At 38.9% G+C, this 22,544-nt stretch overlaps 1 protein-coding gene across 2 annotated transcripts in view; it reads right to left on the reverse strand.

Moving 5' to 3' along the window:
* CDH2 (cadherin 2, type 1, N-cadherin (neuronal)) overlaps window positions 1-22,544 on the reverse strand; it is a 247,101-nt gene that overhangs the window by 18,833 nt on the left and 205,724 nt on the right. For both annotated transcript variants that reach the window (XM_012641770.1, XM_012641769.1), the window contains exons 11-14: window positions 21,283-21,425; window positions 18,036-18,269; window positions 17,509-17,742; window positions 15,424-15,563 (exon numbers count right to left, since the gene is read on the reverse strand). In XM_012641770.1, coding sequence (XP_012497224.1) covers window positions 15,424-15,563; window positions 17,509-17,742; window positions 18,036-18,269; window positions 21,283-21,425 — 751 coding nt within the window. The remainder of the gene's footprint in view (window positions 1-15,423; window positions 15,564-17,508; window positions 17,743-18,035; window positions 18,270-21,282; window positions 21,426-22,544) is intronic.

Genomic DNA, 22,544 nt, shown 5'->3' on the forward strand with positions numbered 1-22,544 from the left:
AACATACTTATATGGCAGCACATTAATTTATGGTTCTTTATCTTTCTTTTGATAGCCTTCTCCTACTATTTCTTAAGAACGAGAGAGCAATGATAGTCTTAAAACTTCTTTGGTCCTGTTGAGTCCTTTGACATCAATGTGTCAGGTTCATAGAAAGTTCTCATTTAAAAAAAAGTGTTAAATATAATCTCAAAAATGATATTCATGCCAGGTATCAAAAGAGCAGCCAATTTAAGAAATACGACTTGGATAATACTATACTCCATAGCAGTAATTCACAATGGGGAAGAAGAGAAAGACCCCTGGTCCCATCACTGGGAATCACTGCCCCCACAATGATGGAAACCTGTTAAATTCCTTAGTATGATAGTTTCAAAAAAGAAGCAGAAAGCCACTGATTTGTAGGAAGCTAGAAATTGGGTTAAAGCACATGGCTTAGAGTTTCTCTGTGATGGTTTCCCCTTGTCTATTGCAAATATGGGGTTTAAAAATCAGATGGTGATAGGGAATGCGTGGAAGTGTCATCTGGTCACAGGGATGGGTTTTTCTGTCAACATCCATCTGTGTTATATGGCAAAAGTCCTGACCTGAGGGTCCAATTTTAGGCCTTTTGATAAAAGGTCGCCCTATGCAAACCTCCTAAATTACACATCTTTACAATCCCATAATGATTTACTTAAACACACAAATTACAACATGTAGGATAACAATTATAAAGAGAATTACAGAGACTAAAAATATTCTCAGGGTCATGGAGTTCATGGCCTTACTTCTGAAGATTACAAGCAATCCAACAAGAAATCTTTATTTGGCTCCTGAAACTCTAGCGAAATAGTGGGTCTGAAAATTCTCTCATGATTGCCAACCTTTACAATGTTAAATTCCCAAAGAAATTTAATTTTCAAATAGAAGCCCAGGAAAATCTTAGTTTTAACTAATGTTTGGAATGTGTGTTAACTGGCAATGATCATTAAAGTAAGTGGGAATTAGAGTTTTGAGAATACTAGCATCGCAAATAACTTTTTTTTTTTTGGTCTATGATTTAAAATGTTTTAAGGGTGACTTAATTCTGGGAGAGTTTAAGAAGTCAGTCAGCAGCTAAAGCTCTGATTCTAGCTTTTGTCTTGCTAAATTCCACTGATTTGCAGTGATTTATAATTGGTTCAGAAAATGATGCCAGGGATCTACTTTAGGGCATTTGGTTATGTTACAATAAAATAAAATACTATAAAAGTATAAATTAGAATTCTGGAATCCCAGGCAAATATTTCCAAAAACTACACTGCAGGTAGAATCTACAGAATCACACCGTCAGTCCGTTTCAGGGAGTGATGCAAACATCACTTACCAGTTCATGAGTATTCACTGAGTGACTACTGGGAGCCAGATGTCATTTTTAGGCCTGAGAGCATGAAAGAAGGAGCACCCTCGTCTGGTGCTCATAATCCATCAGGAATTTCACTAGGTACTTTCCCATGTGCTATCTCACATAATCCAAACAGAAACCCCTGCACTTGGGTGTCATTGCTCCCACAATATTGATTACTGCAGCTCAGAGAGGTTAATGATTTGACCAAGGTCACAGACTCAGTTAAGCTAAGCAGTGTCGAAGGATAAACCAGAGACCACAGAGCAAGCAAAATAAACAATCAAAAAGCTGCATCTTTTGGGCATTTGCTAGTGAAAAAAATGCACCAAATAGTTTACCAAGGGGGAAAAACATCAGGAGTTTTAAATTCTGGAAGGACAAATTTAAGGTGGTTAAGGTGGTTATGCCAATTTGGCACTGGGCTCTAGCACTCTGGATATGATGAGTTCTTAGGTCTGTGCACAATTGGTAAAATAAAATTCACTGCTGTTTAGACAGGAAGACTGTTCGCTTAGGTCCAGCAAGGGTCTGGCACATGGAAGAGGGGTAGAAAACTCAAAGTTCATGCTCCTTTATCAGCCTCCACTGGTTAGAACAGTGTTCTAACCACAAGAGAGTTTTGCTATCTCCCAGGCATGGGCTGGTACGAGTGGAAAATTTTCCTTTAACAGTAGCAAAGGCAAGGAACTTCAAATTCCCATATAGATAAGGTAAACATTTTTAACGTTTTGAGACTGAGTAACAGAGAGAAATAAATATACTCACATGAAAGTAAATGTACAGAATTCTTAAGGAAAAAAAAAAAGGATCTGAAAAAAAGCTGACTGTGGCACTGGGAAGAAACTCTTCAGAGGGACACAAACAGGAATGGAAGGCAGAAGAGAAGAACATTATTATCTCTCCCTCTATTGCTCCTGGCATTAAAATAATTGAATAAAATAGTGATAAGGTGTCAACACATTACCATACAATTGCTGACAAGTAAGTCAAATACCCTGGCAAGCTTTATGTAAATTACATTACGGTCTGATTTTTCTTCCAAGTGAAATACAGTTATGATGGTAACTATCCACACAGGCGAAATGATGTGGAAAACTAAGTGGAGTCTATGGACTATTCAAGTCCCTCCAAATAAAAGATTTGCTAAAAGCTTTTCCGGATTGAATCATAAACCTAATCGAAATAAAATAACGTGGGCACTTAAAATATACAGATGGAGGCCCCGCATTCTCTGTTCTCATATACATTTTAATCTCACTGGTAGCCAGTTTTCCACTTCCCATAAGGGACGTGGCTGAGTCCCCCACGAAGAGGGAACACAGTCATTGTTTCTGGCTCCGTGGCTTACTGTTTCTGTTGTGCTGTCACAGTTCCTTCTAAAATGTTACCTGTTTTCAGAATTGTGAATGAGCTACAGGTTCATTCTTTGGTGTAAAATTATGCTTTTATTTGGGACTGTTGAAATCTTATCACAACTTATTTCCCATTGTAAAATCATGGCTTATGCTTTTAGAAAAATGCAACAAATACACAACTCAATTCAATTTGATTGCATAAATATTTTCCTAAGCATCTCTTGGGTCACACATTCGATTATTGACCTCATAGAGCCTTTAGTCTAGTGTTTTTTAAAAGGACACATTTAAAAATAGTAGAAGCTTAATATAATATCTAAACTATTACAAAAAGTAGGGAAAGTGAAGGTGTAAGTAGCTGTGAAGGAGGCACTGCTGTAAGAAGGCAGGATGTGGATACACAGAGCCTTCGGGATTTTATGAGTCTCCTGAAATCTGAAACATCTTTTTTCTCCTATTTGTAATTTCCCATTCTTTCCATGCAATCTAGTTACAGCCCTGTAAAGATGAACTAATTTCTTAACCCTTCCAAGCATTGCAGGTCTTGGTAGACAAAAGTATAGCCATCTAAATGCACAATGAGTTCCACGTTTTTACCCTAAGCTCCTACTTCTCCTTACCAAAAACAACATGTCACCAATCGGATGATGTTCAAAGTCATTCTGTCTCAGTATGACCTATTATTTGATCTTGGAGGAAACATAAAAATAGGCAATGAAGAAATGACAATATTTGGTTGGGCATATGGTGGCAGAGAATCAAAATCCTTCCCTAGTTTATGACGTATCACTTTGGAAATTCCCAAAGAAGAATATTTTTCATTTTAAGATAGATTTACATATAAAAATCAATACAGCAACGGGAGCACAACATTTGATTTTTAAAAATGAATTCTGAAGTCAGAGTACCTTGATTCAAACCCTGGCTCCATCATATTTTAACTGTGTAACCATGAACAGATTACATAAATTTCCTGTGCTAACCTTAATAGTATTCAACCTTTGATACGATGGAATGTTAGCCTTAGGAAAGAAGGAAATTCTGACACATGAAAGAACCTTGAAGATATTGTGCTAAGTGAAATAAAACAAACACACATACAACATGACAAAATTGCATGATCCCACTTACATGAGGTACCTAGATTAGTGAAATTCAGAGAGGCAGAAAGTAGAACCATGTTTGCCAGGGACTTGGGGGAGGAATGATGAGTTAGTGTTTAATGAGTACCAAGTTTCTGTTTAGGATGATGAAATTCTGGAAATGCATGGTGGTGATGGTTGCACAATGCTATGAATTAACTTAATGCCAAAGAGTTGTATGCTTAAAAATGGTTAAAATGGCAAATTTAACGTTATGCATATTTCACCACAATTAAAAATAAAAGCATACATGTATTAAAAAATAGTATTCAACATTTGGACAAAAAAAAAACTAATGAGGACTCCATTAAATGGCATAAGACTATAACGAGGTTCAACAAACTTTTTTCTGTAAGGGCCGGATAGTGAATATTTTAGGCTTTCTGGGCTACATAGTCTCTTAGAATATCTCAACTCTGCTGTCGCTGAAGTACGAAAGTAGCCACAGACAATATGTATACAGTGGGCATGGTGCATGGCTGTGTCCCAATAAAACTTTATTTATAAAAATAGGCAGTTCCTGGATTTGGCAGCTGGTGGAACAATGGCCTACAGCACGTTAGCAACTTAGCTTTTTTCCCCAAAGTGCTAATACATATGTGGCATTCCAACTTTTATCATTGTTATTACTAGGATAGTGATAACTATTGACTCCCCTAAAACTAAATACAGTAAACTTATAATCAGCCAGGAAAAATGAATATTAAAATAAATGACATAAAATATTATGTTCATTCACATGGAGTGACAGGAATAGCAAACAAAATAGTAAATCATGTGCACATTAAAAATACTTAGTAACCAGGAGAGAATGGACGCCAGCCAGTTCAGAATACAAGCTATCTACAGCCTACCAATATATGTCATCTGGCCACAAATGTTTTGAGAATACCATGCAAAAAGGGAACGACAATGTGTTAACCCAGGCCCTAGTGAAACTTTCCTTTTGTGAAATCAGCATAATTCTTTCAATAACTAATATACACTAGTGTTTGCAGGTGGATAAAAATGGAAGAACAACTTGGGAACATCATTTAACAGAGTGTGCTTTAGCCAACAATAAAAATGTTTAAAGTGGTCTCCACAGTTATGTCCAGATTCAGCCATCTGTTAGTTTGCTTATAAAGCAGAATGATTTTGTAAAACAATTATTTCAAGGAATCAAATATACCATGGTTGAATTATATAGCTTCATTCTCCACTTGAGTCAAGAGGGTGGGCTTGGCTGCCCACATTGAGGCTGGTTCCCGAGATTGGCAAGAAGTTCACAGAGATCCTCTGGCTCAAGCAGAGATCTCTTGTCTTGAGAAAGTAGCTGGTTTGGTCTCAAGGGGCTTTCTTGTACCTGGGCCCATTCCCTCTGTCTAGGTATGCTGCCTGGATTTTAGATTTTACTTCCTGTTGTCCAGATTGTATATCCAGATTTTTTACAAAGTACCTCGGCTGCTCAGATTGCTTCTCCAGATTTTAACTTCGTTAATGTCAAAATGTGATCAGTTTAGCAAGCTTAATCAATTAATTGTGTCTTAGCCTTCACCAATTCTAAAGTCAGTTTACCAGTGGTCATCTAATAAACTGTGGCCAAGCACCTAGCCTAGCTGGCCCTCCCCAGTAACACCTGCCTGCTAATAATAGAACCAGTGAGACTAAATAAAACACCTATCATATGACCTCCAGCATAGTGCATAAGAGCTTGAACTCTCGAGTCACAGAGACCTGGGTTTTAAAGCTAGACACATAGCGGTGTCTCCTTCATAGGGTTGTCAGGAACACTATAAGACACACAAACTAAGAGCATAGCAAAGTGCCTGACACAGAACAAGTAATGAATGCCAGCAGTTATGAATGGTATCATTTCCTGAAGACATCAGAGATTTCAAAGGATGAAAATAAAGTTAACAGGTGGTTCAGTTAACCCTACAGATAGAGTCTGCAAACTAAGTCAGAGATTCAGGAAGAAGGCCAGGGAAGTTCAACTAACATTCTATGAGTGTCTTCCAGGGGCCAACTGTCCTACATACTGGAATAAAAAATGAATATGACAAGTCTCTGCCCTTATAGCACTTAAGGTCAGGACCAGGACTAGACACAAAAGCTCAAAATAGAGTTAGACATGGATGCTGTGGGAGCACAGAGCAGAGACACACTTGACTGGGCCTGGGACCCCAAGACACAATGTCTTGAGATGAATCTTGATGACTAGATAGAATTAGACAGGGGAAGACATGGAACAAGCCAAGAAAGTGTGCAATAGCATGGTACAGATGTAGAAGTTCAGGCAGTTCAGTCCTACTGCAGTTTAAAATGCAAAGTGGAGGGGTAATGAGAGGAGAAACTAAGTCATCGAACTTCAAAGTCCCCATTCCTGAAAGCCAAATCCCAGGTCATAGAACTGTGGGTTCTTGCCCCACCTCAGGCACCTGCACTCTGTGTCATTGAGACTCTAGGGATCTCATTTACTTAAATATTGAGATTAATTTCCACAAATCACATAAAAAATCAATTTCATTTAAAAAAAATTCAGTGGACGCTCATACAGCAATTACGGGGGGAACTTCTGGGTTCTGGAAACCTAGGGTGTTAAAAGGTCCTGTGATGACTCCATTTATCCTAAAATTATATGTGATCCCTTACATGTACGAGTGCTGGACCCTGATCAAGAAGACTTTACTATCACAGAAAGTACTGGAAGCTTTCTCCAGATAAAGGAGACCTCCCCTCCCTGGTTTCTGGGGAGCTTTACGTACTATTTGTCATGCCCATATGGTGTCTGGCTTTGTGAGTTGCTACCTACCCTATCCCTCTGTGTCCACGGACCTGCTTTCCTCTGGCTTCCAGGGATAGGTCAGAGCAATGTGACCCACTGTGGGTGGGAGAAATGCTTTCTCATAGAATTTCCAAAAGATTCTCTGAACTCAAGTACCTAACTCAGGGGTGGTAGAGACTTCCAGCTGATCTCTGAAGCCATTTATTCTTCTTTCTAGGCACATAGGGAACTGGGAGTGAAAGTGATGTGTGCCACTTCCGGGGCCTGGCCTATAAATCATCCTCCGTGCCTGCTGTCATTGAGTACATGCATATACATATGGCTAGAATGACCTTGGAAGTCACAAGTGGAAGACAGGAGAGCCACTGGCATCCTAGCTCCCTGAGTGACTGTGTGGAGCGGAGCAGACCTCCCTTCTCCATCCCAAATGCCCAAGACCTGAAACCAAATTATTGTAAGTAAGCAAAAAAAAAAACATTGCAACTAGACCAACATTTCTATTCACTGAAATAGAATTTGTTACAGCAGCTAGTCTATTTTAACTAATATATCTGGCTAAATATATTTCTGTGGCTAATCCTCCCTCTCTCTTATTCCAGTAGAAAACTAGCCTAGAAATCTACCTCTTCCTTGTAGAAATCTGTTTTTGTTAATATAAAGCCTAATTATTGTTGTATAATTTAATCATGGTCTGCAAAAAATAAGTTTCTATAAAGGACAGGCTAATAACATAGATCAATAAACAATAAAGCTGGTCTGGCGCAAAAAAAAAAAAATGTACTGGAATATGATTGCCCTGCTTGAAGAGACAGAGCCTCTATTTTGTTTCCAATAATTCTTATCTTGTCAGAATGCAGGCCATGTTTCCAGATCTTTCAGTTTTTTGAAAGGATTGGGAATCAAGAATTTTATGTCATTATCGTCAATTTTTGAACTCTGCAAGTTAAATAAAACACAGCCATGGACTATGTATGAAAAGATCCCCAGTTTGTGAACTGTTACTTTAAAGTGACACAGAATCTATCTTTCAGACTTGTCTCCCAGACCATCTGGGTTGGTATTAGGTACTGCTATGGTCTGAACATTTGCGTTCCCCCAAAACTCACATGCTGAAACTTAACCCCCAGCGTGACAGTATTAAGGTTGGGAGCTAGGTGGGTTGGGGCATGCCTGTAATCCCACCATTTGATCCTCCTCCAAGGCAGGAGGATCGCTTGGGGTCAGGAGTTGGAGACCAGCCCAAGCAACATAGTGAAACCCCCTACCTCTACAAAATAAATTAAAAAGTTAGCTAACCAGGTGTGGTGGTGTGTGCCTTAGTCCCAGCGCTGAGGCGCGGGAGAATCGCTTGAGCCCAGGAGTTTGAGTCCAGCCTGGGCAACATGGTGAGACCTCATCTCAAAAAAAGCCTTTAGGAAGTGATTAGGTCATGAGGTGGAGCTCTCACGAATAGGATTGGTGCCCTTATAAATAAGACCAAGGAAGCCTATTTGCCCCTTCCACCATGGAGGACACAGCGAGAAGGTGCCGTACACGCAGCACAGAGTGAGCCCCAACCAGACGCGGAATCTGCTGGTGCCTTGATCTTGGACTTCCCACCATTTAGAACTATAAGAAATAAATCTGTGTTGTTTATAAGCTACCTAGTTTATAGTATTTTGTTATAGCAGCCCAAACTATTGAGGTACTTTCTTGAGAGTTCAGAACCATCTCAGATACCAAAAAAAACTAGCCCCCAGTTAATCTCTAGAACTTAAAAAGCCAAATGTGGTAATTCAGGCAGAGTCCTCTCAGTCCTGGAATGGGAACCTTACAGTGTTTACTGAGCCTCAGAGGTGCTGGGCCTTGTTGGAAGAGACTGAGAGGAGACAGAGCCCATTGCGATGGTGCCCTCGGCGACAGCGGTGAGTCTGAGAAGACGGACCAGTGGGTCACATGGGCTACGAGTCCAAGAGTGACGAAAAGAAAACCGACCTGGAACTTTAAGTAGCCGCTCAGCCTCCTGTGATGACCTGCTCTGCTCAGTGTCAGCTTTCGTCTCTAACGAGTTAACTCTGCCTGTGGAGACAACAAGCTCTGATCCCTTACGGCTGGGATTGCTCCCCTGAGCCATTTGTGGTCTGAAGGGTCCTGGTGTCTCCTGACAGTCACTTGCAAAACCACCCAACATGAAGAGCAGCACCTCCTTTCATAGATCAAGAGTTCTCACAACAGGCCAACGTCTTGGGAATGGTAAATTGTCAAGGTCAAATTTTGAGAGCAGAGGAAGCTGCTGGGTCTACTTTGAGGATGAGAGAGCCTTCTGGTGAATTCAGGTGGCTTCCTGAAAGTCAGTGTTTTCTTTGCCTGGGTGAGCATGAGCTTTTCCAAGCGTGGGATATGATATTGTAGACACCATCTTCTTTGGATTCAGGCATGCAAGGATTTAAACTACACTCTGCTACTTTCCATAAACTAAAATAAAATATAAGCCCCGTAGCTGACTGACTGGACCCCCTCTTGGCCAAGGAAACCCCCAAAAACCTTAAAGCTAAGTTTCTGACCACTAGGAAAAGGGAGGTCAGACATATTATGCCCTGTCCCTTTTTGGAGTTATTCTTTGTAACAATAAGATACAAAATCATTAACAGGCCTAAGGCCATGTAAGACAGAGGTTAAACCACACCTGCAAGTCATCAATTTACTTAATAGATCACTTGACTGTCAATATATGTCCATATCTTGGTGGCTTGTCTCTGATTAACAGACTTCCTTATCTTAACGTAAAACATTCCAAGCCTTTAGACAAAGCTTCACTTTTTTAGCCAATTACAAATCAAAGAATCTTTAAACCCACCTATAACCTGTAAGCCCCCAGCTTCGAAATGTCCTACCTTTTTTGGGCCAAACCCACATAGGCCTTCCATGCATCGATTTATGATTTTATGTGTAATTCCTGTCTCCCTAAAGTGTATCAAACCAAACTGTAACCCAACCATTGTGGGACCACTTGCTCAAGGCTTCTTGGGCATGGCTGTCTGAGCCATGGTCACACATATTCAGCTCAAAATAAACCTCTTTAAGTTATTTTACAGAGTTTGGGTTCTTTACCATTACCGTTTCCAACAATATATGCCTATTTTGCTGTATAAATGTGAAGGGCAAATAAAATAATGTATTTAAAGCACTTAGCACAGTGCCTAATCCCTAGGGTACACCAAACAATAGCTTTTGCTATTATTATAGAGAATCAAGCTGCTTAGTGTCAGGTGATTTCGGTAGACGTTTTTAAAGTTAGTGTTGTAAACATAATACATACTTGATAAATGTTTAATAATCAGAATAATCGTAATTAAGCCTAAGCTTTAAAGAGCAGGAAGCTAACAGTTTCTGTTCCCTATTCCGGGGCTTAGGGAGATGGTCCCAGGGAAAGTGCACTATCGGCTATACGGTACATTCACCCTGATTTTATTAGTGATGCTGATATGGAAGGAAACTGTTGCCAAAATCATTGAAAGCGATAGTGTATCTGCAACCAACCCCATTGGCCAAAAGGGCACTGAAGGATGTTTACTAATGAGGGTAATTAAACATGTCTTACTAACCAGCAAAAGCCCTGCTAATTACAGCAGTGAAGCAGATAAAGAAGGAACCTCACACTCTGAGAAGAGACTGGACATTATACTAAAACGCTCTAAAAAAGCTCCACAGGCTCTAATAAAAGTCTACTATACACAAGATAAGAGAAACAGATACAGAGATTGTCCTCCTTCTTTTCTTCCTCCCTCCTTCCCTTACTTGGTTCTTTCCTTCCTTTTCCCTTCTTGTTTTGTTAAAGAAATTCGCAACCTGTACACCTTGGCATACAACTTAAACAACTAGGCATGCTAATGAAAGGCAGAGAAGATAAGAATTACTCCCTTAAAGGACAGCTTTGCTTTACTTTCCGTCTAATCAATTAGCTGCTAGTAAGAAGGATATTTTGTCTTAGCAGGAAGAATAAGAATCCTGGCTAAATCAGCTTCAGGCTAATCTTCTTGAGACTGCTGCTACAGACCTGCCCTTCCTGTAATCACAGTCATTACCTGGCATCCACCAACAACCTAAACTGACTCTGAGACTTGTCCAACTTTTAAAGCTGGATAAATAAAACGTGGTTAAGTTTTACAATGGAATACTATTCAGCAAGGGCAAAAATGATTCTTTCAGGCTGTCCAGCTGAGACATGAAGTAGACCATACCAGTGCCTGATCGTCACAAGCCATGTTCACCTACTAAGGCCCAATCCCTATCCACACCTTACGGTAACACACATGCTGGGTAAAATACCCGCATGTGTGTAATAAAAATCACCTAAAACTTGTCCAGAATGCAGCATGGCACCAGTCCCATTTCTAAGATCCATTGTTGTAAAGAGATGATATCTTCAAGAAACTAATGCAAATTATGAAGCATATTCCATTGCCAAAAAGGTTTAACACATACTACAAAGAAATAAAATTTCTAACAGGGAGCTACATGTCAATTATGGAAAATATATACAGTGTATTTGATGAAGCTGGACTCAAAAACTGACTATGATTTTAAGAATTAAAGCAATAACATCTATTTAGAAAACAAAGTCCTTGGATTAAACATACTTCAAATATAAGATAATTAAATAAATGGCTTCTTTTTCTTAAGGAAAAAAAGTAAAAGAAAATCTGCCAGAATCTCAAAAAAATCTTGATGAATACAGTCACAGAACTTACCCTATCAGATATCAAGACATTAAAAAGCTACAGTAATTTAAACAACATAGGACTGGCCCAAGAATAGACAAATAGACAAATTTTTGGAGAGGGGATTCATTACTTTGGGAAAAGTTTTTTTCTGAATTAGGATACAAGATCACTAACCATAATGGAAAAAAAATTGATGAACTGGATAACATTAAAATTAAAAACTTCTGTTCATCTGAGGACATCACTAAGACAGTAAAAAAGAATGAGAGAAAATATTTACAATACATTTAACTGACAAAGAACTCGTATCTTTAATAAATTAGGATCTCTACAAATCAGTAAGACAAAGACAGGCAACCCAATAGGAAAGTAGAAAAACAGGCTGAACAGAAATCTCATGAAAGAAAATATCAAAAGGCTAAATAAGTCATCAGGAATATCCTAATTAAATCGTAATTAGACTCACATCATCAGAGTGGCTAAAGTTTAAAAAGACTGAAAAAATCCAAGTGCTGGTGAAGATGAGAATGTAGGGCAGTTAGAACTGACATACACAACCGTGGGGAGGGGGGACAATCACTTTAGAAAGCTGGTAGGAGCACATGCACACACTCCACGGCCTAGAAATTCAATTCCTGTGCACACACCAGCAGAAATGCACCGGAAAAATGCACAAGAATGTTCATAGCAGTTTTACTTATGATAACCGAACTGGATAAACTCCAAGGTCCAAGTGTAATGGAACGCATAAATAATGTGGTTAATTCTCACAAGAAAATACTATTTGGCAATGGCAAAAATGACCTACTCCTACTCCTACTTCTGTATACGACATGGATGACTCTCACAGACACAATGGTGAGTAACAGAAGCCTATATAAAATGTACATATAATTTATTTACATAAAATTCAAAAATAGGGAATGCTAATCTACAGTGATAGGAATGAAAAGGACTGGTTACTTTTGGCAGAGGGCACACTGCCTGTTGTGGCAGACAACGGAAGCATCTATGGTGCTGAAAATGTTCTTTGCTGGTATGAATGGTGGTTACACTCTTGTTTAAGAGGAAGCCTTCTGCTTCTTGTTGGGATATGGAGGGTCAGGAGACTATTTTTCATACTCTAACACCAAAGAACAAACCGAGCCTGAGAACAAAATGAGGCCTAACTAAATGAAAATACAGAAACTGACAAGCCATTTTTAGGAGAAAGAAGACCCATAGCTGCTCTTATTCCTGGAGGAGGAGAAAGAGGAACAAGAAAGAAATCTGCCATTAAAACGCATGAGGACAAATCAGCTACACTCTGAAGGAGACATAGTCGCCATGAGTGGACCGGCTTGAGGAATTCGCACCCCGAGGGTATCTGCCACCAACTCTTTCCCACAGGCCTTCCCTACTGCGTGAGGGGGTACACCAAAGGCTGGGTGCAGGGCAGAAGAGCTGCGATGCTAAGAAAGAAGTTTAGATTTGATGAATTCCAGAGAGTGGATGGGGTGTTACAGCAGAGACAAGACGCCAGCTAGGAAGGTCTTGCAGGATGGAGGTAAGTGAGGGTAGTGGACGTGGAGATGGGAATGAGTGAACGGATTTCATGAACCGCTTTAGAGGCAGAGGAGACAGAACCCTTGGTGTAGCAGTCCTACACCACATACTTCATTCTGTTGTTATGAGGTAAAGGTTAGATGCATAAAAAACCTGTTACGTAATTTTGTCACAATTGTCTATAATGAGAAGTGCATATGAAAATCACAGCAGAGGATCGGAGATGGGCAGAGTCTCTGGATCTAGACCAAAATGCCCTCAAAGAACCAAGGGGCCACAAAAGACACTGCAGGAGGACCAGTACCAAATAAAAAAAATTAAACCCATAAAACAATACAGAGAAGGTTCTTGAAAAATCCTTGGACTGTTGGGGAAGTGGGTAGGAAGCAGCATAGTCATGCTCAAGAGTTTAGCTGGGGGCAAAACAAACAAACAAACAAACAAAACAAAAACCCTTTAGAGATCAGGAAAAGAAGCTGAAGATGTATGATGATGATTTTAACAAATTTTGCAATAGGTTAAGTTTTACCACTGGATCTCAAGCATCAATCTAAGTGGATAAAGACAATAAATGAAATAAGTCTTTCTTAAAATACTGCAACACTAAAGACTTATTAAACAATTTCTTGAAGGGACTGGTAGGGAGAAAGAAGAAAGATTAAACCAGCCTAGTCCCTAAGATGTTGAGAACTATCTTGGTTCTTGCCTCTCCGGGCCTCCAATTTTGTGCAGCATCCAGTTATTACTGGTGTCTCTTTGGTTATCACTATTTTTACTGAAGCTGCATTGAGTCGCATTTAGGTTTCTGCCTTGAAAATTATGCATAATGACATGAAAAATAAAGTACAGGAAGAAGATTTATGAGAGAATGTGATCGATATATGTTTGTTGATCTTGAACACAGCCTAGAAAAGTGAAAAGATAGATTAATGGAAGGATGAATCCAAACATGAACTTTAATAGTCAAAGACATCTATCAGCAAAACACCCTAAGGTATATTTATAGATCCACTTTAATTAGTCAGTATTCAAAACAGCTTTACACACAAGTCAAGTTTCAATATATTTTAAATATGCATCTCTTCTAAAGGAGAGAGTCGAGGTATTATAAACCAAGCACAGGCCCTGGAATCAGAACATGAGGCCCAAGTCCTGGCTCTGACAGTTACAAACTCTGAAAGCAAATCACACAACCTTCCGCAGACGTAAAACGGAAAACTCTAATGGGCTGCCATGAAGATTAAACAATAATGGATGTGAATGTGCTTTGTAAAACAAAAAAGGATATATCATTTCCTCAAAGGAGTGGAGGAGAAAAAATACATGCATGAAAATTTGCTTTTATTTAATTAACAGCCCTATCGCTATTGTCTACACAGGCACTTAAGATGGAGTACATTTTAATTTACTGATAATGATGCAAAACCCAAGAATTCTGGGTTCTTTTTCAGCCTATTATCCCTGATGTTTGCATTAGTAAGTAGAAATGATATAACTATCAAATGTATCTTAAAAATTACCTGTCATAGCAATTTCTCACGGATTATATTACTGTCTTCCACAAAATTTCAAGAGGAACTATATCAGAGTAGCTAATTCAGGCTGTAAAATCAGACAGACCTGCATTCAAATGCTTCATCTGTTACTTCCTAGGTGTATGACTTTGCAGAAGCCAGCCTGGGTTTTCTATTAACAGAAGTGGAAACTATTCACAGTACTAATGCAACAGGTTTCAAAGATTTAAGAGATAGTGGCGCTTAATGTACTCAGCATGCCTGGCATGCAGTGCAGGCCTTATAAATGTCAGCTTTGATAACATCTAAAATGTTGCTTCAGAGCAGATGGAGAGCTTTGTTTTCTATTTATTGGTCATTCTTATCCATGAACAAGTATGCTGTCCCATATGTATATAGTGATGTGGGAGCTCACATTATTTAACAGCCAGAAGGGAATTTTGACATCTATTGAACAACCACTATGAGCAAAGGTCCATGACAGACATTACAGACACAAAGATGAACTAGACATTGTCTCTAACTTCAAATATTTCTCAGGAAAGTAAGACTCTTGAGGGAAGATATTTGTTAATTCTGCTCACCAAGGTATCTTCAGGGATTAAAATAGTGCCTGGAATATTGGATTTGCTTCTTAACCATTTGCAGAATGAATAGTATTCGTGCCTTTTCTACCATACATACAAATATCTAGATCCAATGCAGAAGCTACTTTTAGTTCTATTTTGGTTATCTGATGAAGAAAAACTGTTAAAAATGTTTTTATTAGTACAAATACAACTGGAATTGGGTTTAAATCCTAGGCTCCTTGAAGCAATATTAATGATTTTCTTACAAAATAAACACAATGACATTTGGCACATTGAAAAAAAATTCAAGAAATGTGCAACAAACACAGGAGAGAATTCAAGTGACTGATAACAGAAAGGGAACCCGATACCATTTTCTTACTGTGCGTATTAACACTTCCCACTATTTATTTTATATGATCATAAAATTTCCTTTAAAAGATTTAATATATTGCTCACCTGGTCTTCTTCTCCTCCACCTTCTTCATCATATTTTAAAATATTATCTCTTACGTCATCTTCTGGATCAATTAAAAGTTGCTTGGCCTGACGTTCTTTATCCCGGCGTTTCATCCATACCACAAACATCAGAACGAGGACTGAATAGTAAAAATACATAATATTGTCATTTTTAAAGCCTGACCTCTCTACTCATCGCATTCAACACTAATACCTTATATGGGCCCAAGGCTTGTAAAGCATCTTTCACTGTAGTATCTCTTTCTGGCCTCCCATTAAGAGAGAGAAGACAAAGCAGGCCCAACCACTGTTTAGGGTGTGAAGGTGCGTTCCAGTCCCTGCTGCACTGAAAACTCACTTGGTGAACGTCTCTGTCCTCAAGTTTTATCACCTCTACCTGGGGACAATAGCTTTCTCTATCTTCACTTAAACTTGCTAGATGATAGATGCCCTTAGTAGAGTGCTCCATAAATTCCAAGGGCACAAAACAGCAGTAAGTTAAATTGTCACTTGCTGTTTTATCCAGGTTGATCAGTCATTGTGATACTCCCAAATTTACAGAGGCTGGCACTTCTCCAGGGGGACAAGGCTTGCCTAGACGACTTGGGTAGTGACTTGGAACCGGGTCAGCAATTGGATTCTGAGGTTTTTTGACTCCCAGAGGCCAGCGAGGTTCTGCCTCACTATTCTGCATTCCCTTCCATATCAAACGGCATGTTTCAAACAAGAAGGCTAGGGGATTAGTTTCAGCACTGAAATAACATTAGGCTTTCGTGCTTTACATTTTGTGCCAGGTCTAGAACTGTAAATTTTCCAGAGAGTTGATGTTAAAATCAGCACCAATTCATTTTCCTTCAAAATGCCAAAGTCACTCCTTCATTGCTATCATCCATCACACCTAAGTCTTTCTTGGTTGGCATCTATAGCACATTTCAGTTGAAATGGAAGCATGTCCCAAAGTGCACATCTATGAACGAATTCTGTCTAAAATCTAGGGATATCAGTTTACATCCTGAAGCAAAAGATTTAATGACTCCAATTTGAGCACATTTTTATTATTGGCCATAAAAGTAAATATCCTCCTTTTAAAGCCAGATAACATGATCTCATTTGCCATTGTTCCAGGGCTAAATCTAGCAAGTGGATTATTAGTATAGCATGCAGGTTTCAAATTATAGCCAAAGTAGTCTCCACACAGGAAGTAAAAAATGCTCAGGCTTCTATAGTAATTGCTTAGAATAAAGGGACAGAATTCTAAATTACCAGAACACTTGTAAATGGAGAAAACATAAAAGAAATGGCCAACATTTTCAAGAAAGTGATTGGTGCATAGCATGATCATGCAATAAACTAAGTCCTGCTGCTATTCCACAATAAAACTCAGGGCCCAGGCAATTTATTCTTCTAACCTGCATACTTAGAAGTGGTTCCTAAAGTACTTTCCAGTGGTTAATTTTTTGCATTCCATTGAACCGAAGATTGCAAAATACCTTAAAAAAGGAGCAATTCCTTAATCTACACTTACCGTAAAGGCAGACAATTTATTGAGCTGTGTAATCATTTCTATTATCAAATATGCTGTATGTGAAGAACAATCTCACTATTTTACGCAGCCCCTCAGAAACAAATACCTTGATGCTCGCATGACTGGAGTAGGTTGCTGACTGTGCTTTATATGAAGGAAAGTGAAGAAAAGCAATATACTTATTTTCCTAAATCATCGACTACGGGCTATAAATTCATACTCAAATCATAAGATAAGTGCTCAAACCTGGGACTGTTTAACATTTTTCTATGAAAAGAGTTTGTTACAGCACCCCGAGCAATCGTCGTCGGAAAAGGGTGAGAGAGCAGGGAGGAGGCCTGCTGATGAGGCTCGCCGCAAAACTGTAAGTGCCTGAAAAAAGGATCAGGGGTTTTTTCATTCTAAAGGGGACTTGGCTTCCCACGTATGATTGGCAAGACAATGCTCAGAGGCCAAAGAGAGTTGTTACATTACTGTGCCAGGCAACAGCCACAAGTGACTTTGCTGAACGTCCCCAAAGCAAAAGGAACTGAAATCTGAAGGACAGTTCAAGTACTCACTGAGCAGGATGATGATGCAGAGCAGGATGGCAATGATGGCTCCTGTGCCGAGCCCTGCACCCACAATCCTATCCACATCTGTGCAGTCCCCGTTGGAGTCACACTGGCAAACCTTCACGCGCAGGATGGAAATATTTGATTTGGGAGGATTACCCGAGTCTGTGATTATGATGGGAACTTCATAGATACCAGCTTCAAGAAATTTTATCTTTAAATTAAGCTGAGCAAAATCACCTATAGGAAAAAGGAAAAATACGGTTCGATAGTTAATACCTCACGTGATGAAAAACACATAGCATTTTCCAGAATGTATTTACTATCTAAGAGTACACATAAAGTGGATGACAACTATGCTGCATTGTGAAGAACTTTTGGGCTTTAAAGGCTTTTAATATCTTATTTAAACTTTAAGTAGCTTTTAAAATATGTTTAATGAGAAGATTATGAAGCTCATAAAAATTAACTTTTCATACCAGGCTTCATGCCTCTCAATTGCACATATATCCAAATAATTAACCTATTCTTACCATTAAGCCGAGTGATGGTCCAATTTCTCTTAATAGTCACTGGAGATAAAGGAAGATCAAAAGCAAATGGTCCAGCATTTGGATCAATGTCATAATCAAGTGCTGTAATGTTAATTGAATTGGGGTCTGGAGTTTCACAAGTCTCTGCCTCTTGAGGTAACACTTGAGGGGCATTGTCATTAATATCAAGTAAGTAGATCTGCAGCGTTCCTGTTCCACTCATAGGAGGAATTCCTTAAAAGTGAGAAAAATCACAAGCAGGTGCTGAACAGTTCTCTCCAATGAGCCTCAATTATGATGAAATTCTCAAAGCTTCTTGCCCTTATATCCCTGTGTAACTTTGGAAAAATCTAGTTGCCACAGCATCTGGACAAACTGTTTCCAGTGCAAAGCTAACACTTCTTGCTTCCCTTCTAGAATGACCCTGAGCAGACACTGCTGCTCTGCAGTAGCTGAGCATGGTGACAAAGAATGCCCCTGCTGTTGCCCATCACTCAGGGTCCATGCAGACCACACCCCTCCAGAGATGCCGGACATGGGGCTCATGATCTTGTGGACCCTACTTTTTGATGGAGAACCAAGGCATGTGTGTGAAAGAACATAAGAATACTTTTAAAGCTCCAACACAGCTGCAACCTATTGAAAGAGTCTCCAGACCAGTGATATTATAGTGAACCCACAGACCTTATCTTGGGAAGGAACACCATGAGGAAAAGAAGTGATATTTATTGACCAACCGACTACCTGCTTGAGAAAGTATTAGGTTGCTCTACATACATTATTTCATTGTAATTCCATGAAGCAGGTGTAAACAGATGAGGAACTTGAGTCTCTGTAAACTGCTCTTGGTCATACACTGTTAGAAGTGATAGATTGTAACTAAGGACTGGTCTGCCCCAAATCCATTCTCATTCTAGTATGAAATGTTGTCTCTACCACATTACATGATAATCTAGCCAAAGTGATTTGGCTTCTGCTATATTATAGATATTTTATAAATAATGATACATAGCCCAGAGATTTAAGTGACCTACCCAAAGTCATGCCAACTAGAAAGGTGGACACACATAGTTCTAAGGATGGAATCAGGAGGAATCTCTACCAAGCACTTTGAAGAACATGATGGTCCCGAGAGCATGGAGAGTTAAAGTGGAGGGGTACAGTGGCTGTTATAATATTCTACTACCACCACAACCACGATGATACTCGATAGTTTAAGTGACCTTCATATTTATTATCACGTTGAATATTTCTAGACTTTTATAACAACTTTATAGAATAGGCAACCAGCAAAACGATTTATCAATAATGACATTAAGGTACAGAGAGTATAAGAGTTTGCTCAATCATCAAGGAGAACTGGGCCTCCAAATTCAGCCTTGTGATATAAAGTCAAGTGCATCTGCAAAGCATCACAGCTACATAGATTTAACAGCTCTCTTCTCTCCCATATCAAACACTCTTTTGATTAGAAAACAATCCACCCTAATGAATGAGAAATCTGGTTGTAACTCACAACCAACAAACACACATATAATTTTATGGCTCTTTAAATCTCAACATCATGGTTGAAGATGTATTACTTTAAATTCCACTGTAGAGGAAAACAACTACTTATATTAATATCATATATGGCAAAAAAACATAAAATAGATACTAATGCTATTCTTTGAGGTACATGGCAGAGGCTATTCCTACAAAGTTACAACCCTAAACATTTGAACAGGAGGTCCTCCATTAGAAAGTATAAGAAACATTGCTTTGGCCCTGTCACCACGTAGATTTACTACAGATGGTAATCTCACTGAATCTTGTTATACGGGATTTGGAAAGCTTCACTGAAATTGTTCTTATCGAAAGTGTTGATAGGTAATGTTTCTCAAACTGCACATCTTAACTACCAAATTGAAGCCCATTTTATTAATGCTAACATTCATAGTTTAACAATAAAAATATTTTTAAATATAGGTGTGGGCTGGGCATGGTGGCTCACACCTGTAATCCTAGCACTTTGGGAGGCCGAACTGGGAGGATAGCTTGAAATCATGAGTTCGAGACCAGCCTGAGCAAGAGCAAGACTTCACCTCTACTAAAAATAGAAAAATTAGCCGGCTGTGGTGGTGTGCACCGACAGTCCAAGCTACTTGGGAGGCTGTGGCAGGAGGATCGCTTAAGACCAGGAGGTTGAGGTTGCAATGAGCTATGATGTCGCCACTGCACTCTGGCCTGGGTTACAGAATAAGATCCTGTCTCCAAATAAAACAAAAAGAAAATATATATATATATATATATATATATATATATATACACACACACACACATAAATGATTCAGTTTTGAAATGATGAACACATAATAGAAATACTTGAGTGATTAGTTTGTACCAGGCACTGTTTTAAATGCTTTATATAGAAGCCATTATATGTTCCTCAAAACATTATGAGTTAGGTACTGATAACATTATCTCTATTTAAAAAAAAGGAAACCAAGAGATTTAAAACCTTACTGCCAATCCCACAGTTAGAAAGTAGTAGAGTTAAAGTCTGGACCCAGGGTGTCAGGTAGGACTCCAGAGCTTGTACTCTTAAACACACTTCACACTGAGAGCTAACAAAGTAAAATATGCCCATCACCAGGTTTACATAAGTCCCTTTTATCCTACATAGCTGAAAAAGAAAGTGCTCCTCTATTAATCTCAACCAATTAAAACCCAGCAGAGACTCAGAAAGGAAAAAAAAAAAAATAAGATGCCAAAGTATATGTTCCAAAATCAACACCCTAAAGCTCACTACTCACTTATCTCAATTTATGCACAAAATTAAGAGTTTCCTAGTCCATGGCAGACAGAAGCCAGGAATTAGAAAAAGGAAGATTGCTAGAGACACACATACTGATGGTAGCAAACAGACTGACTAGAAGAATATCAAAGGACCAACTCAAAAACACCATGTCTTAGGAACACTGAAGATAGACTCAAGGTATCAAGGTGTGGCAGGGCAGTAAGACAACGAAGGTCTATAATCACAGTGCCAGGCTAAGAGAGAAGGTGTATGGACAAGGAGAACGTTCATGTCATAGAAAGCCCATTGGAAATGGAAAATTAAAGTTCAGCCCTTAGAGTAATAAAGGTCAGTTTTGTAGACAACTGAGTTTTATAGAAAACTGCAACTCCCGTGCATGTATTCCTGTGCATCTACTCTCTTTAATCAACATACAGAAGAATACAGTGAATATATTTAATTACATACCATTGTCAGAAGCAAGGAAAGTGGCATTATATATATTGTTTTTCACATTTGGCGATTCTCTGTCCAAAACAGCAATTGTAGTTATGTGTCCATTCACAGGATCTATTTTTAGCCAATTGGCAGGATCAGATAATTTTGTGTATCTATAAAATGGAAGTGCAGTAAGTTAAATTTTTTGATATGAAACCTAAAAAATAAAGCATATTTTACAGGTTGAATTCCAAATGCACCCAGCTCATTAACTCACATATTTGTAGACGACGGTTGGAAATACAGCTTTAGCATAGAAAAGTATTTTTGTGGCAGTGATCTGGGAGGCATGTCAAGGCTGTGTTTGGTCAGACACACAGGAAACATTCTCTAGGTGTTTGAGGGGCATGGTTTCCCTATTATGGGCTAAGGCGCATTGGACAGATCTCTTTAGTCTCTTGTCCCAGGCCAAGATATCAATGATGCAGATACAACAGCGCAAATACACGTCCTAAATAAGCAGTAGCCCTAATGTATGGGACTTAAGAGAAATTATAACAGAAGTTGGATTTCATATGACAGAACACTCCTAAAACATTGTCATGGTGGAGATGAAGCCACACTGGAGAGAGACGTCCATAATCCCATTCCTACCTGGGTTCCACACCGGGCCAAGCCTCAGATCTACACCCTTTCCAAGGAAGTCCCAGTCATGAGTCTGTATCAGTGGATTTATTAGCTTAAATTCCTTTTTCATTCACGCTAGGGGTAAACTTTTCAACCTTGGATAACCAATTTATAGACTGGAAAAAAATATGCTATGTTTTGAGAAGTAAAAGTTGTAGGATTTCAATACACCTAATTAATTGGCTATTTAACTATCTCGATTTCGATGTATAGAGAAATGGATAACATATGCAGTTATCTGTTAGCAGTAGTTCTGTAAGAAGTTAAATAAAATACAAGCTCATTCTAAAAATGATCATCACCAGCTATGGATAACAGTCGTGTGGGGTGTGCTCTGCCATCCATTTACTCCTGTATCAGGAAGGATAAATTAGATTTTGCTGAGGTTGGAAATCTTTATAGATATGTTTTATGTCTAATAACTACTGTACAGGTACGGGATGAAAATAATTAGCTCTTAGATCTTGGTTTTGGCAAGAGCTTTCTTTCCTTCACGATGCATGGAGGAGAGATAAATGTTATAAGCCTCTGACAGTTTCTCATTTACTCACTGTAGAACCTTTTGTGGTGTTTGGTATAAAGGCAGAGGCTAAATAATTATTAAA

Source organism: Propithecus coquereli, unplaced genomic scaffold, assembly GCF_000956105.1.
Source record: "Propithecus coquereli isolate 6110/MARCELLA unplaced genomic scaffold, Pcoq_1.0 Scaffold17, whole genome shotgun sequence".
Classification (NCBI taxonomy): Eukaryota; Metazoa; Chordata; class Mammalia; order Primates; family Indriidae; genus Propithecus; species Propithecus coquereli.